At 59.6% G+C, this 17,528-nt stretch overlaps 2 protein-coding genes across 2 annotated transcripts; both read right to left on the bottom strand.

Moving 5' to 3' along the window:
• Positions 1 to 368: 368 nt before the first annotated feature.
• On the bottom strand, positions 369 to 4,956 carry VOLCADRAFT_120237 (uncharacterized protein; the record flags this gene model as incomplete). Its single annotated transcript, XM_002945870.1, has 8 exons — positions 4,697 to 4,956; positions 4,563 to 4,613; positions 3,760 to 3,889; positions 3,302 to 3,364; positions 2,550 to 2,784; positions 1,954 to 2,131; positions 1,131 to 1,234; positions 369 to 412 (listed from the first exon to the last, which is right to left on the bottom strand). The coding sequence occupies exons 1-8, from the start codon at positions 4,873 to 4,875 to the stop codon at positions 369 to 371; spliced, it is 984 nt and encodes a 327-aa protein (XP_002945916.1). The 5' UTR covers positions 4,876 to 4,956.
• Positions 4,957 to 10,041: 5,085 nt separating this feature from the next.
• Positions 10,042 to 17,454, bottom strand: VOLCADRAFT_86378 (uncharacterized protein; the record flags this gene model as incomplete). The annotated part of the gene is made up of 4 exons (XM_002945869.1): positions 10,042 to 11,091; positions 11,263 to 14,958; positions 15,302 to 15,829; positions 17,431 to 17,454. The coding sequence occupies 4 exons, from the start codon at positions 17,452 to 17,454 to the stop codon at positions 10,042 to 10,044; spliced, it is 5,298 nt and encodes a 1,765-aa protein (XP_002945915.1).
• Positions 17,455 to 17,528: the final 74 nt, after the last annotated feature.

Genomic DNA, 17,528 nt, shown 5'->3' with positions numbered 1-17,528 from the left:
CTCATGCTTGTAAGTTCCTACTCAAGCCACGACAAACAAATAAACCAGCCGAGCACTTCACTTCCATTCTACAATCTACAAACCAACCACGGGGGGTTTTAGCAGACGTACGAGGCCCTAATATAGCGCTTAGCCGGCTAGACACAATAAACATTCCGTGTAGCTGAAGGCCATCCGCAAGCAAACAAAAAAAATTAAATTTAGGAAAAACATCTTCGAGGAGCAGCATATGTTACTACCGTCTTTTCCGCCAAAAACTGGACGGCCGTTCGAATCCGTCCGTCGGCAGCATCTATTACAACTTGCGGCAGCTAGACACAAACAACAAAATCTCGCTTCGTGCAAGCAAGAAACAGTCTCACACCACCTCACACGCGGCCATCAAATCCATCGAAAAATCCCGTCCATTTGCCTGGGCGCCATATCATCACGCGCGCGGCGAGCACGTCGTTATTACACAACGCACATGCAGTTGTTGTTGTCGGCAGTAGCAGTAGTATGCCGCCACCGTCGCCGCCGTTTTTGCCGCAGTTTCAGCATGCGGATCGGCACACCGCGGTTGGGGATGGGGACAGCGGAAGGGCCGGCCGGGTCGGGGGAACCATCAGACAAAGCCTTAGAGGAGGAAGCGGAGGAAGCGACACTGCATGCAAGCATCGCATGCAGTGGGTGGTCCTTTGTGTGCTTTTACGCTCCTTCCAAAACCTGCGTGGCAGTTCGCACCTGCCCACCCACTCCACTACCCCCAACCCAATGCGCTGGTCGAGTTCCTTAGTTTAGTAGGCAGCGGCAGAGGCCACTAGCGACAGCCATTACACTACACAACACACAACAGAGACCTCCACAAGCTGGGAAGCAACAAGGGTTACTCCACTCACCACTCACCACTCACCACTACTCACCTCCCCAACCCGGCAACTCGCATAAATGACCTCAAACCTCTCAACAACTCCCTACCCCGGACCGCCCAACTCGCAAAACCCCTGAACAGGGGGCTACCCTTCGATGACCAAACCTTTTGCGATTGGAGCCGGGCCGAGCCGAGCCGAGCGGAGCCTATTGCTGTCTGGAGCCGCATTTGATGCAACGTGTAGCTATGCACTGCATATCCCCACCCCCCTGCGACCCACCATCGCCCTCCAGGGGGGCGAGCTCCAGGGCATATCGCCGCCAGGGCGGTCGTCCGCTGCCACTGGACCGCACTCGACCATCCAGCCGAAGCCCAACAAACAAACTGTTCGATTTGGAGGCCCGGGGGTAAGGGGAGCGGGAGGACGTGCGGGACATCGGGGGAAAAACACACGGACACGACACACGTGATAGGGCATGGGACGGATAGGCGGGTGGGTTGGCGGTTTCAAGCCATTAATCGAGACCTTCACGCCTCTCACAATATACATAAAGAAATCAAATGAGGAGATCTACACGTCTCCGTACTGCACATGTACGTACCCACCAGGGTTCGACACTGACCTTCCTGAAACTTGCGGGCTCCCCCGTACCTCCCAAATTTTCCTTACGGAGGGGCCCCCGTACCAGGCTCCTGTACCGGCCGAAAACCTTACGGGGGCCCCCGTAACCCCCGCAAAACCTTTACGGGGGCACTGTCCTTGGCTGAAACGCAAATATTGCAATATGACTTATGTCTGCCAAGTGTGTGGCCTTATCCTTTATATGGTCCGTCCTCTCCCCTACAAGGGACTTTACGGGCCCCGTACGGCCTCTTATAAATCCTTAAAATCCTTACGGGGCCCCCCGTAACCGGCCTTCGGCCGGTCCGGGGGCGGCCCCGTACGGGGGCGCTTCGCGCCCCAAAATCCTTACGGGAGCCACCGTAAAGTCCTACGGGCCCTGACGGGGATACCGAAAAAAGGCCAAAAACTTACGGGCCCCGTACGGGGTGTCGAACCCTGGTACCCACACAACACCCCTCAACACGCCCAGCACGCCCACCCGTTCTCCGGCTTCGCCTTGGCGCTGTACGTCAGCTGTTCCTTAAACCAGCCCTGCCACTCGGCTAGCCGCTGAGGCTCCGCTCGGAATCTCTGATCCGCTGGGGTTAGCTGGGGCAGCTCCTCCGGCTCCTCCGTTGCACCCCCGCCAGCAGCACCGCCACCGGCACCGGAAGAAGCTACAGAGCCGGCCGAAGAGGCGGAGGTGGAGGGGGAGGTGGAGGCGGAGGGTCAGCAGTTTAGGAGACATGGGCAGGTGAGCATGCAGGGGCAGAGGTTGCACGGCACCATGGTACACACTACCCCACTCGATAGACCCCAGCAGCAAACAAGAGGAGCACAGGACACCTCCCACGTGGCCCCCTCCGCCGCCGCCGCCAGGACGTGTCGGGCCCCATGTGTACCCCGCTATCCGGAACCCTGCAGGCCCACTTAGGGGGCCCCTTCCCCCCTCCTGCCCCTTCCTTACGCCCCTTTCACTTCCACCTCCATCTCCAATTCCACTCCCCTACACCCATCCCCAACCCACCTCCGTTCCCCCAGCAGTCATCCTGCATTCCCCACCCCTCACCCTTCCAGGTTATCACCATGACCCACCCAGTTCAAAGAGAACCACGGGCACCACCAGCACACCCCGCTTCACGAGCTCCTCCCGCAGCGACTCAGCCTCCCGCAGCGCCGCAGCCACCTGCCGCCGAGTGCCCGCCACCAGCACCACTCGGGCGCTGCCCCGCAGGTCCCCCAGCCGGAGGCTCTTGCCGCTGGCCAGGCGGATGGGTAACGCCCCCAGGGTCTCCTCGCGCTGAAGACGGGCCAGCTGCTTGGTGCGGGCCTGGACGGGCGGGGCGGCCGAGTTGAGGAGGGGGACGCTGGACGAGTCCACCAGGCAAATGACCCACATGCGAGGGGTCATCCAATGGGGCTGTTCGGCAGCAAGAGCGGTAAGGGCTATGTGGAGGGAAACCACCCTGGCCACCTGTACCCCTACCAGAAGCCTGCAAACTGCTTTCAGACAGCCCTTTGCCAATGGGAAGAACCGCCGTCACCCCGCGCCCTTGCAGCTGCAGCCACCCGGTCCTATTCCGCAGGAGCTATAACCCGCTCCATCCCGGATCTGACTGGCTACCTCCCCCTCCTTTGCCCCTCAAACTCCCCCCCATACGCCTTTTGGTGCGACCTCCGTACTGCCTTCCCCCCCTCTCCTCCGTCCCTCGGGAGGAACATCATGCCGAATAAACCGCCTCGCCCGCTGCTCCCATCACCACCCCGGGTTCCACTGCTAGCTCGCCCCACCCAGCCGTCCACTCGCCCGCCAGCTCCTCGCCCCAATTTCACCCCCCCCTCCTTACATCCCAGTCGAGCTTGAACAAGAATGCGAAGACCGCGACAGCGCCCGCGTCGATAGCCAGATTCTGCAGGCGTTAGCCGTTAGTACGTGAGTACGTGAGTGCGTTACAGTACGACGGAGGGAGGGCTCGGGAGGGACGCGAGAAGTAGACGGAGGAAGCGCACAAGAATGACCTGATTACTAATCAGTGATCAGCACTCCGATCTGGCGCTGTTCCATCCCGGGCTCCGAGACCAACCCGGCCTGGCACCGAGGTATGCGAAGACGGCACAGCCTGACAGAGAGCATCAAACTACCACCACAGGTGTCCAGACCTCCGCCGGCCCAACTTCTCTTTACAAACCCCATGTCAGGGTTAGGCTACACTACTGTGCTGTACCGCACATGTGGAGGTCTTCCTTCCTCCGCGGAAAACAGTGGTGCCATACAGTAGTACTATAAGCTGCGGTACATACGTACCTGCTGTACTTGCTCCAGTGGCAGTGCGCTCCTCGCCCCGCCCAGGGCCCCAATCAGCTGGGGGATACTGATAAGGAAGCCCAGGCCGGCGGATACCACCGAGAACCCGCTGAACACCAGTCGGAGGGACCTAAGGAGGGAGAACGGGGGAAAGACGAACCACACGCGATTGAAGCTGCTGCCAGGGCAAGATAGTAGCAACCGAAAGAACTGACCGAAAGGCGTCCGTCCTCCGAAGGAGGGAGAACGGGGGGGGGGGGAAGAGAACGGGGGGGGGGGAGAACGGGGGGGGAACGGGAGGGGGGAGGCGCGGCCCAGGAAACCCAGGCGTTATGTCACAGTGATAAGAGGGCCTTGCGGGAACCGGCTGGGTGCTGCTGGTGGTTAAACACACGTGTGAATGTACGTGTTAATGTACGGAATTATGGAGGAAACGCTGAGTAGCAATGAAGCAAGAAGGCGGCATGAACTGCATGAAATGAGGCAGAACGATCGGCAAAAGTTCCGGAGGAAGAGGGAAATGAAGGAAATGAAGAGTGGCGATGATAGTGGTGATGATAGTGGCGAAGAGCGTGGGGAAGGGGCCAAAGAGGGGACCCGCGGATGTTACGACGACCCCGGGGTGCAGACGGTAGGATGGAGGTAGACGTGGGGGAGTGGTTGTGGTGGGCCCTAGCGCTGTAGGCCGTTTCCGGCGTTCCAAGAGCCTCATAGCAACAGGCACGTTGGGACGACGGACACGCAGCGGCTTCTAGTGGGAGTATTGAGGAGAGAGAAACAGAGGGCGCGCCGGGGACACGCGCCTGAAGGGGGCCTCTGCCTCAGCGCGCATCTGCACGGCGTCTTCCTTGCCCCTGCCAGGGGCACGGACAGTACTTTGTGAACTGGTCAGACGACGGCTTTTGCAAAGTTAAGTTGTTCATTGCTTGCATCTCACTTAATGTTAAAAGGTGGGGATTTGGTCCTTCCTCCATCGCCGCTTGATGCAAGGCAGGGCTGCCAGCCTCTCGTTCGTCTGGCTTGGAACGGACGCACGCGGCACACATATCCGGGCGCTGAAGCTATGCATGGATTATTTGTTTGATGACCTCTTAGTTGCATCTTGGGTGCGTTCATTTAACAACGCCTCTGTGTCAAATCTCGTCGTTGGTATCGCCACTCCAAGCGGCTTAACACTTGCAAAATGCATCCGTTTAGTAGCTTTCTTTAGGATCCAAAATATAGCCCGCACGTCTGGAGCACAGCGACACACAGCTTTGCTGTACAATCTGGCCCCAAAGCTCTGGGCTTTTCCCAGGTATCACCTAACCGGCATACTGTCAGACAAAATGCTGATTTCCTGTAGTGCAAGGGAAGACCACCTTTTGCTTTTCCAGGTTTTGCGCTGAGTAACGTGCAACGAACAACGAATCGGCTAGTTATTATACAGATGTTGCAACTTGTGAAATTGTAACATTTGTTGTTTCAAATTTCAACATGGATGTTAGGAAAGTTTGTTCATCCAGTCGCCCAGCCCATATACATATCGCCTAGCTTGACGGGGCCAAACTATCATTAATGAAACAGGACCTTCCCATTTCACAATTTCCCCGAGACGAAGGATAGAAGAAAACCTTGCTTAACGAAGCTGCCAGAAAGCAATCCAGCAGGAGCCGCCCTATCCCTTTTCCCTTTCGATGGGCAGCGCAAGGGGAATCGCGCTCAGGTATGCCTCATCTCTTAGAATCCTATATCGCACGCTAGACCCGTTCGCGAGTAGCCCACACCGTCGGCGCTGCAGCTGCCCACAACAGACTTCCATGCCCTGTCGGCGTCGGCGCTGAAGCCACCCGCATCAGACCGGCATGCCCCGCAGGCAGAACTCCATCGTTTTCATCATGCTTTCAGGTCTTAGGTGTTATCATTACCAAAATTTCATCGAACTTCACTGTTACTTGAGGTCTTAGGTGTTACGGACTGTGAGGGTGTTCCACTTCCAACTTCAATTTAAAGGAAACAGAAAATAATACTTTTCTTATTTCATTTTTCATGTGCGCGTACATGTGTGTGTGTCTCCAACCCAAACATTCGCGAAGACCGGTCGCGCGCGTCGGCCTGACCGCTCAAAACGCTGGCTATGGTCATACTTTATCACTAGGACATGATTGGGAGCGTCGAGCAGCACCTTTTCGGTCCAAATTCTGCGGGTCCGGTTCCGGTCCAGTGGCCGGTCGCAAAGGCTGTCGTACCCGGTCCGGCCGGCGGGGCTAACCCATGTCCAATTGCTGTTCACATGGAACCTTTCTCCACTTCAGTCTTCAAACTTCAGTATGGCGGTGTGCACACGGGGGCGTTGCAAGGGATCTATTTTCCGGTGGTAGTTGCCTATTGAAGAGCGCTGAAGCCCGCACCAAGCTTGTCAGCCATGTCAGACTCCTTTCGCCCTCAGCCCGCACAGATTGTGAACCGTGTTACAGCTGTTGTATACAATACAGTGTCAGTGCTATCTTTCTGCACCCCGGATGTTTTCACAGGGGTTATCATTTCAACACCACCCAGAACCTTCAGAAAATGTCTCGTCACACAGAAGGTAAATGTCCTCAACTTCACCATGAAGACATGATTCAGGTTCTAAATTACAACGAAAACGACTAATCCAACTCGTGTTCAAGCAACTCCAGTGGGAGGGCTTCCTGCTGATATGTGCGCTAGGGAACGCCACACACAAGCACACACATCTCCCCTCCCCTTAGCGTTCTCTTTCGCATTAGGCCATCGCAGGTGTCCATAGTCCCATGGCCCCTACTGGGCGAAATAATGGACCGAGTGGTTGGCGGCTGTGTGCCTGGCGCTATGTGCCTCGCCTCATGCTGTCCTCCACATAGATGGTGACACTACGTAGGCACCTTCACAACGCATGGCAGCCTTGCAGCTCCTAAAACCCCTACACATGTAGCAGCCTTGAAGCTCCGACGCATACTGGTGCACACTGAACCGGGACATCGGTCGTCAGTGGTCGGGAGGTGCTGTGCGTCATGCAGTCTCAAGATTATTCCACCTCGCAACGGGGAGAAGGCCAACATATCCCCCCCCCAACAACAACACACCTCAGCCGGGGGCAGTCATCCGTTTCTCAAGCCCACCTAACGAAGAGACCCACAAACAATGGCATTCACGGTTGAATGAAAGCGATCGATTGCGATGTGGATGACACGCATACACACATACACAATGTGGGCGTGGATACCCGCCATTCGGTTTCCCCACGCCGCCGCGTCATGTTCAAGTCAAAATGCCAAAATGTGTCGTCATCATCATCATCATTACCACCATCACTACTCCTAAGTCTATCATTTGGACATGGTAATAAGCAGCATTGTCATCATCATCATCATGATCATCATGCGCCAAGTGCACAAACACAGCGCATAAGAGATGATTAAAAATGTCATCATTTTGCATCATCGGTGAAGCTAATCCCTGCCAGTGAGACTGCTGGATCAATCTTTCTGTACAGTCGTGTGCTGTCGATCCTCCATACGCGAGGGAGTCCTTCACCCTGCTCGTTCTGTACACATACAGTCATACATACATACATACATACATGCATGCATACATACATGCATACATACAATGAGCCAACGATGATTAATTAAAAAAATCGTTTTTCTCCGGACTTGATGAGGTCAGAAGTCGTCATGTCGCTTTGTGCATTTCTATATATACGCACACACACACCTGTTGTCATGTCTGTGTCAGCACTCTCGCCGCCGCCACACCGTGCCGCGTCACGTGCGCGCCATAGAGCCGTACTCCTAAACGGAAATGAACCCGCACACAAAGCGCCCAAGGAAATGGCTGGGCATGAGTCAAAAGGTTCTCAATGCCTTGTCAAATGCTGCAAACCGGAGTGGCCCTCCGAGCCACAAAATAGCAACATGAAAATACCAGAGGCGGCGACCTGACCCTTCCCCTGCCAGCCTCGGAACGGACTGGGAAAAACAAATTTGCGACCTGCCTCACTCATCCCGCAAAGACACAGTAACCTGTGTGAGTGAGCTGTTTGTCTGTTTTTGCATGTGCATGTGCGTGTGCATGTGCGCTTTTGTGCGCGACGTGACGGTGTGGTTTTGAGCAGTACCCGCCCGTCCGCCATGCACAATGCTGTACACTGTACAACGGAGCCTGGAAGGAGTGAGGGGGGGAGGGAGGGGGCCGAAATGCGAGATGTATTCCGCAGGAGAGCATCCTACACCACCCATTTATTCTCCTGTCCTCCTCTTCCATCTCTCCTCGCACCCGCAGAAACTCCTCCACACGTCCGATGCCGCCGCCCAATTCTAGGGAGGAGGGGAGGGCTGCAGGGGAGGGGAGGACGCCACCACACACACAACTCCCAAAACTCCGACTGGCTCTCTCTCTCCCCCCCTCTTTTTTTCCACACGGGCAATGCTTGTTAAGCTGATGCTACTACATGAAAAAGGCCGTAGTGCCCTCCACCGCATCTCTTCGACATAGCCACCGCCAATCAATCAGCACAATTACCACCGCCGCCGCTGGGCACAAAGTACGTTCACAGATACACAGACAGACAAACCAACACATGTTGCAGCAGAACATAAAAATACTAATCTCGTTCTGTATGATGGTGATGCTGCTGAAGACATGATGCAATGCAGCAATAATGCCGAATATCACAACAAACAGAACAACGGCAACAGAACAACATCGAAACAATGTGTTCCTCCTTCCTCTCGCGACATACATACATAAGGCAGGCGGCTGGCAGAAGTTAAGGCCTGACTTCTGCTCCCAGTCGATCCAGTCGACCCGGGTTCAAATCCGCCTGCCAGCTCCTCGGGTGTTTGAGGAGTGATGAAATGGGAGGTGGCCCCCCATCATATGGACGGTGTAGGACGTGATAATATCAACTTGCGAGCTGACCAGGAACTAAGTTGATGCGCCGTTGATCCGCTAGATTTGGTTGGATGCTGGTGGTGAGTTGCCGAACCCAACGAATACATTCTGAAGTCGGATGGGGTGACGGATTAGGGTGCCCCTCTAGCAGGGGAGAGCAGGGACTGCCCCGGGAAAGGGGGCCGCTGGCGAAGTTAACCACCCTGTAACAACATACATACATACTTGGGCCGTGGGGGCCCAAGACTCGGGACGACACGCAAAACTGGTTGCTTCTAGTTATCCCCTCCCCCTCAGACGCCCCTCCACAAGCCGCACTGCGCTCCCTGCATCTCTCGGCTTTTCCTCACTTGCGTCACCTTCCGATGGGCGGCTAGGTGGGCGGCTAGGCAGCCACCTGGGCGCCAGGTCGGACAGCAATCGTGAGGCACCAACGGCACCAACCAGGGCATCAAGCCCTCTCTGCACATCAAGCCAAAACAACCTGCCTAGTGCGAAACATGCCGTGACGTCCCCAACATACTCCTTCTTCCCCTATGTCTGGTTGTAACTCTATGTCTAGGTCTAGGTCTACGCTAAATCTGGCGGTCAGCACCCAAATACGGCAACCACCTGCAGCGGTTTGGGCCGCTGTCACACACATCCTGGAGTGTGTGGCGTTCCCTCTGGATTCCATGTCGTACATGAGAAAAACACACACGATCTCCCTCTCAGTAGGATTCATCGCCCAGACTGACCTGATAGCCAACCTAAACACACAACGGAGCCACGCGTTAGGCCAGATAAATGTAACGCACACATCCTCTGAAAAGCAGCAGCAAACAAGGGAAACCCCTCACAAACACACGATCACACAACCAACATACTTAAAGCGCGCACCAAATGCACACGAACACACTGAATCACACTTCCAGGGCCGCTCTGCTCTCACATGCATGCATGCATGCAGCATATGCACGTGCACTGGTGCACGCGCGCGTCTCCCTGCTAACCACCACCACCCCTCTCTCTCTCTCTCTCTCTCTCTCTGTCTCCAGTCCTCCGCTGTCCGTGTGCCGCATGACACCACACCACACCACAGCTTACCCGGCTGTAGCTGCTCATCTCCGTCCTCCGTACCATCTCCTCGAAAGGGTTTCCGCACGCAACAACCCTCTCCCTCCTCAGTACCTCCTCCTCTTCTTCCCCCTCCACTCTTCCTCCTCATCTCGCCAGCTTTCGGCTCCGGAGCACAATGGTACTACGCCCGTCCCGACTGCTACCCTCTCAGACACCGACAGTTTCGTGCACACGGCACCTCCCCTCCCTCTTCGGCTGCGTCCTGATCTCCCTTCAACCGCTCTTCAGGAGGTCAAGCTTCGACGCACCTAGGCCCAATCAGAAGCTCTATGGTGGCTGAGTCGCCGCCGCTTCGGACGTCACCGCCGCTGCCCCGCTGCGCCCGCCCTCCACCACCGTCCCCGAGGACCTTCTGGGCCCTGCCGGCGCTGAAAGGTAGTGCTTTGCAGCCGCTTGGAGGCCACCACTGCTGGACGGTGGCTGCTGCTGCTGCTGCTGCCGGGGCCCGTCAGGTCCATCTGCAAGCTGTGCAGCCGAATGACCCAGGGGTCGCGGCGGCAACGCCGCCGCGTGCTGCTGCGGGTAAGGCCCCCGACGAGCAACGACGAAAGGAGGACCTGGCAGGAACACCCCCGCCGGGTGCGGGTGTGTGTGGTGGCGGAGGTGTGGGTGCGGGTGGGAAACCAGGTGGGCGTGCGAGTTCGGGTGTCCCTCGGACTGCGATGGCGGCAGCAACGGTGACGCCGGACGAGGGTCAGTTCCACCGCGCATGCCCACGTAGGAAGCCTGGACTGGCGGCAGCATTCCGCCGTACAACAGCCCGGGATGCTCGTCCACTGCCAACTCCCCGCGGCCGTACATGGGCCCTAACTCGGCGTCCAGGACCTCGGGGCGCTCCAAACCACGCTGGCGGTTGGTTGGCTCGATAGGCAGTTGATGGTGCGAGTGGTTTCGGGGCCGGTGGCCGTACGAGTCCCTGTCGACTATCGTTCCGGTGTAGCTGCGCCGCGCCGCACCGTCAAAGTCGGGCTGTGTCGCGGCGGGGCTGGGTGACGGCCGCGAAAAGCTACCGCTGCCGCCTCCATCTGCGGACGTCGTGTCGCCATACAGATCGTACTTCGAAAGCTCGCCATCCGCTGGCGGCCGGTACGACAGGATGCCTTGCGCTGCTGTGGCAGCGGCAGTGACCACCGCCGCTGCCCGCTGTTGGCGCCGCCGCTGCCATGCCATGAGCTCTTCTTGCGGGTCAGCCGTCGCTTGCTCGTACAGCTCGACGTACTGCCGTAAGGCGAGGTTCTCTACCGCTGCTGCCGCCGCTGCCGTCACGATCTGCCGCCCCGGCTCGGAATGTTCTTGTTGCTGCTGCTGCAGCTGTGCCTGAGAGGATGTTGTGGTGACGGCTGTGGGTGGTGGCAGTCTTGGCCTGAGGGGATGTGGCGGGACACCCAACGACCCCAGCGAGCCCCTCTCTGAAGCGGCCGGGGGGGGACACCGCGAAGGGCCAGATCCCGGGCCGCTGCCACCCTCCGGTACACCCTCTTGCCGTACCGTCGTGCACAAAGCTCTGGAACTTCCCACTGCTTGTTCCAGATCGCCTTCCGGGCAGCCACTGCTGTCGCCGCCGCCACGGCGGCGGCCCCAGCCGCCGTTGTCACTGTGGTCGCTGTGTTGTGATTGCTGATCGGCATCCTGGCCGGTGATGTAGACGGATCCGGTCCCTGCCGTCCCGTCGGCATCGGCGCTCAACACCAGCTTCCTTGGGACCCGAGCCGCGCTCGTGGCTGCTGCCAAGGAAGTCGCCGCCGCCGATGTCGTACCCGCTGCTGCGGCCGTGGAACGGCCGACTGCCGCGGCGTCGCCATAATCATTCTCGTCTTCCTCATGGCGCGCCGGCCGGTACGGCATTCTCGTACCCGTTGCTGCTGCCGCCGCCGTCCACGCAGACTCACTATCCCGTCTAGAGCGGCGCTGCTGCTGTTGCCATTGCTGCGATTGCTGCTGCTGGGTACCGTAACCCCATCTCGCGCCGCTGTCGCTGTTCTCGCCACCACCGCTAACTCTATGCTCTTGGTCGGACTCCTCACCGCCGTGCGGCTGCTCCTGCCACCTGTCCCATCCCCGCGACACCCCCGACACTTCTTGGCGAAGAGGAAACCCCCCAGCGGACATTTCAACGACCGCACGGCTGCCGTACGCCAGCAGCTGCCGCGGCGGTGGCTGCGGTGGCGGCGCCATAGCCTGCAGGTACGCCAGTCGGCCATTTGGCAGCCGGACACACACCAGGTTGCCTGGCGGCAAAGCAGGACGCCTGACGGTTGCAGAGTATTGTACGGCAGCTGCCGCCGCTGCCGCCGGCCGCGCATCGGCTTCGTCTTTCTGTGGCCACTGCGCCATCGGGCCCGGCACGTGCACTCCAGGCGCCCTGGCCGAATACTCCCCCTGCCAGTGGTGGTGATGGTAGTGGTGGTGATCCTCCCAATGACCCGTCTGTCGCTCCCGCAGCTGCCGAACCTCCCTCTGCCTTGATTGCTCCCATTCTGTCACCTCGTCGCTGCGAAGCTCCGGAGTCGCCCTGGGCCGCAGCCTCACAAGGTCTCCAAACGTCGTCAAGTCATCTGACGCTACGGACATCGCCGTAAAGCCCGACCGCGGCGCCGTCACTGCGCGCTGCTTCGGTTGCGGTTGCTGCTTCGGCTGCTGCTGCTGCTGTGATGGCGGGCGTGCAGCCTCGCATACACCCTGCTCTGGTACCTCCTCCGGCTCAGAGTACGGCATTGATGGGCCCGCCGCAGCCGCATCGCCCCCTCCGTCGGCAGCCGCAAGGTCCCTTTCTCTCCCTTCGGGCCCTTCGGTCTTCACCTTGGGTGGCAGGAGCAGCAACAGCGGCGACGCCGGCGGCGGCGGCACCGGTGGTCTCGGCGGCGGCAGAGCCGCTGGCAACACGCCAGCCATTGACGTCCCGCCCTCTCCTTCTCCCTCAAGGCAGCGTGTTTGGTCCTCCCAGGCGTCCACGGCCCCACGAGTTCTAAGCGCCGCCGCCGCCGCCGCTGCCGCTGCTGCCGCGCCGGCGACATCGCTGCCTTCGCCGCCAGTATCAGACAGCTGCTCTGCGCTGTAGCTTGAGCCTGCCGGCCGCTGTTGCTGCTGCTGCAGCCGGGCACCGTTAGACGGCACACGTGACCCCTCTTGGAGCGCCCCGCGGCTCTCCCCACTTTCCGTTGGGACCTGCGGGGACAGCGCCGGTTGCACCTCCCAGTCCTCACGCTGCCGCTTAAGTGACTGCGAAGGCAGCGGCGGCGGCGGCGGCGGTACAGCTGCCGCCGCGGGCTGGTACACGCCGTACGGCAGCCAATCACGGAGAGAACTGCCGCGCAGGAGCTGGGGCTGCTGTGGCGCAAGAGCGCCTTCGTCTGACGGGGCGGCTGTCTCCGGGGTCCGGGCCTCGTACACACGCATCATGCCAGACGAAGCGGCAGCGCCCGCGGCGGCGGCAACGTCCAGCCGCAGCGGCGAAACGGCGATTCCGCCGTCAGGGTCGCCGTTTCCCCCTGAGGCTGTACGGCAAGGCAATGGTATGGAACGGCGCATGCAATTGTTACTGGGCCCTCCGCCAACGCCGACGCCTAAGCCGTCATCCCTGGCCTTTGCCGGCGCTTCCCGCTCGCATAACGATGCCAGAAGTGCCTCAGACTCGGGCTCCGGTTCCAAGCCGTCCGACGCCGCAATATCGCGCTGCAGTGACAGCCGTATCTGCTTGCCGCGACACGGCCCGGCGGCGGCGCCGCCGGGACCGCCCTGTGCAGACCACGCAGGCGTCGCGGCCGCTGCCGATGCGGCTGCTACAGCCGCTGCTGCTACAGCCGCAGCGGCTGCGGCGACGCGCAGCGGCTGCTGGCTTGCTGACGCCACGTCCTCCTCGTCTGTTTTCACTAATTCCGGGAGACTACCATCCCCGAGTGTGGCGCCGGTGGAAGGTGCTGTAGGTGGCGGCTGAGGCGGCGGACATGGTGCGCTCACCCGCGATGGCGAGCGCGACGGTTGCGGCGATGGCGAGCGAGGAGCGCCACGCGACGAGGCCCCGCCGACGCCGCTGCCAGCTGCTGCTCCCCCAGCCGTCGGAGCTAAAGTGGGCACCGTGCGTAATGCTGCGTGACGTTTGCCGGAGGCCTGCTGTGGCGCCGGCTGCCGTCCGCCGACGGGCCGGTCAAAGCCGTGCGTTTGCTTGTAAATGCCGCATGCGTTGCACACCGTGTCGCCAGTGACCCGGTCCTTCCTCCACAACGGCGTCTGTGTGGTACCGCAGTTGGCGCACAGCAGCGGGCCCTTGTGATTCCGAGGAGGCCGAGGAGGCGGCTGCCATGATGCGGCGGAGGCGCCAGGGGGGGGCGCGTCGGCAGCACCGCCGCCGCCGCCGCCATTGTCGCCATCCCGGCCGCGCACCTCGAAGCTAGGGTCGGAACCGGCTGATCCTGGCCGCTGGCGATCGGAGGCGGGGCGCGTTTTCCTGCGGGAGGCGCCTGCGGACCGCCCCGTCGCTGGTCTCGACTGTTGTTGCTGGTGGTGGTGCTGCTGCTGCTGCAATGACGACAAGAGCTGCGAAGCTTTAAGCTGCTGCTGGTGTGGCTGAGACCCCAGGGGCAGCGTGCCCGCGCTGAGCTGCGGTGTGGGCGTGCGTGTGGCCCCACGGGAGCGAAAGTGTCGGGAGTCCTCAGCACTGCTCTCGCTGTTGATACTCGTGTCGTCGTGCTCGGCCGCCGGCAGCGGTTGCCGCTGCCTTGCGCCTGTACCGCCTCCTGGCGCCGCGCCCCTGGAGCTATTTGGCCCTGATAATCCGACTGCAGCGGCGGCGGCACCAGACGCTATGTGCGCCCCAGGTATACGCGGTGCCAGATGCGTTGCGAGTACGGAAGCCAACGCAGGAGCCAGGCGGCCGCCAGCCATCCACGCTGCCGCCGCCGCCGGGTCGGTGACCGCCAGCGCAGCGGCAACAGCCGCCGACAACGGGTCCGCCAACCCGAGCAGCTGCTGGCCAGCGGCCGCCGCGCCGAACGGCAGCTGGCCGCCCCCAAACGTCCCGGGCAACAGCGCCGGCACCGCCGCCGCCGCAACTGCGGAAGCCCTCGGCTGTGTGGCCAGAGCACTGAGGCGCTTCAAATGGGCTGCTGTCGGCTCCGGCGGCTGCCGGCCGACCTGCGAGCGAGGCCGGCGGGGAACGTTGTCGAAGGCCAGAACACCGAAGCCGTCCTGCGGGCGGCGGTACGGCAGACGGCATCAGACGGCTTCGTGCTGGTTCGCACACCGAATGTCCGAGGCGGTTCGTTGGTGGTTCCGGAGCCCCCATCATATTTACGTATACATCACCGCCGTAAGTTGGCCCCTCCATCGACCGCAGTCAAGACACGCAGTCCCGGTTCTTCTCCATCTCCTCCTCAGTTAGTTGCTTTTCCAGTCCTTCCTCTTACCTCTTCGTCCTCAACCACCCATCAGGGCGGACCATCCACCACCAAAGGTGACGAGGCACCACCCCAAGCTCGACCTCCACACCTCGACCTCCTTTCCTCCTTTCCACACTCCTTACCGGACTCACCTGTTGACGGCCGCTGAGGGAGCGGAAGGAAATGCCTGGTCCCGCAGTAGACGGCGTCACGTAGACGCCACCACCAACATCTACCATTGAGCTCACGTCCACAGGCAGCTCGACGACCTCCATGTCCTCCAGCGGCGCCTCCTCCGAACCGCCTCCGCCTCCTCCGCGACCTCCACGGGCCTCTGACGCGGCCTCTGCCGCACCGTCGCCGCTGTCGCCGCCGCCGCTTCCCGCAGGGCCCGTAGAGAGACATAAGACTTCTTCGCCAGCATCGACGTACGGTAGATTGATGCTCTGGTGGCGCATCTGAATCAGCAGCGCTGCCGCTGCGCTGACTTCATTGTCGGCGCTGAGGTCACCGGGCGCGGGGTTCGCATGAAAGGCTGCGGAGCGGCTCGGTGACGGCAACTGCTGCCCTGCGCACTCAGTGATGTCATGTGGGGCTTGTGGCCGTATCAGCCGCAGCTGTGGCCGGGGAGCTGCATCGGGAGGATCCGCCACAAGAGGCGGCGCAGGCGAGGCCGGCTGCTGGGAGGCCGCCGACAAGGTGGCGCTTGGTAGGAGAGCGGCATCAGCGGACTGAGCTAATGCTGGAACATGAAGGTTGGGCGCTGGATGGCGCGAAAGCTGAAGCAGCTGCGCAAGCTGCATGTATGGCTGAAGCGGAACGCCCGCCGCGGGCTGTGGAGGCCCGCCATGCGGCTGGTCGTTGGCTTGCCTGCACAATCTCTTAAGAGGACGTTCTTGGAAAGGTTCATAATTTGGATGTAACTGGCTGGTTTCAGCGTAGGCTGCGGGCGAGCTGCAAGCTCCTGGGCTCCGCATGTGATTATCAGAGGTAAGAGTCAGCGCTTGCTGGTCTGGGCCGGTGCGATGCACGGTGCGCTGGGATTGCACCTGATACTGTTGATTCGTCAAGGCAGAAAAGGCTGCGGTGTATGACGCCCAGCCCGGCAAGACTTGTGGATGCCCGTGGTCACACCTGAGAGACGAAGGGCCCTGACCGATCGAGGACACCACTGAAGATGGAGAAATTCCATCTTCGCTTGTGCGATCTAGACGTAGCTCTGGTGCCAACATGCGCAACAGTATGGCTTGTGCGATGTTGGGGTCAACCTATAGGGAAAGGACGCCAATAGATTTCATTAAATCACCACAAGGCCAAGACCACATGTGTTACCTTCAGTTCTACAAAAGCGTGAACACAGTAGGTGCATACCTGCGCAGCTTCGTCTCGCGGCCCGCGCTGTCGGTTGAGGTAGGCCATCGGTCCGAAATTTAGGATAGAATTCAGGCGGAACAACAACTTGCTATTACGCTAGAATCCATAGGCTGGGCTGAAGATGAACCAAAGTCGGGTGGGACCTTCAGCAGGCAGCTTCAACAACAGTGCAAACGAATGGCGCTCCAGATGAACCCCCATCAGGTACAAAAACATTCTGTAGCCCACGACTTCATGTTGTTCGTTTTGCAAGCCAGTCACCGTGTTCAGCTACAACTTCAGGCACGTTGTTGTCAAGGGCAATGTGTCCGTTCGAAGCATCGACATATGGAGAAAAAAAAGTAAGCAAGCTTCCTAGACGCCCTGGAATGGAAAATTGGACAACGGCCGAGGAAACGGTGTCGTGCACGTCGCAGCCACTGTACGGATCAACCTGACCAAGCCCTACCGATAGCTGAAAGGTATAGGTATGACAGCTTACGTGTATGTGACAGCAGGCTGGTTCGTTGAAGGTCGTGGAGCCTGGTCTGACTATCTTGGACAAAGAGATGAGCTCAAGCACTTGTGAAAACGACTATAAATAGAGTTTCGGGCAGAAGCGTCTCGTGTGAGCGTTATGGGGGAAAGCCCGCTATCCTCCCCAGCGCTATTCGCCGTTTCACCTGCCGGATGCCCATTTCAGGGCCGTACTGCGCTTGGTGAAGCACTGTACAAGCCTATACATTCTTAATACGTTACTTCATGTTGTACGTTAAAACGCTCTCGCTGTCCACCTTTTGACCATCGTTGTCAAACGTTGACTACTAGTATGAGCCTCAGCACATTGCGCGCTCCTAGCCTTGAAATAGCTGGGAAATTATAAGGCCGTTATCATCATATTATGACCCCCCGGTTAAGCTTGACGTACCGGTAACCCATTGAAGGGCATCATCATGACAACCAGGGCGTATGTAACGATGATAAATCAAGGCATTTTTGTTAAACCTTACAGCGTTCATTGCAAAA

This window comes from Volvox carteri (assembly GCF_000143455.1).
Source record: "Volvox carteri f. nagariensis unplaced genomic scaffold VOLCAscaffold_1, whole genome shotgun sequence".
Lineage (NCBI taxonomy): Eukaryota > Viridiplantae > Chlorophyta > Chlorophyceae > Chlamydomonadales > Volvocaceae > Volvox > Volvox carteri.
This window is presented reverse-complemented; position numbering and strand designations above follow the sequence as displayed.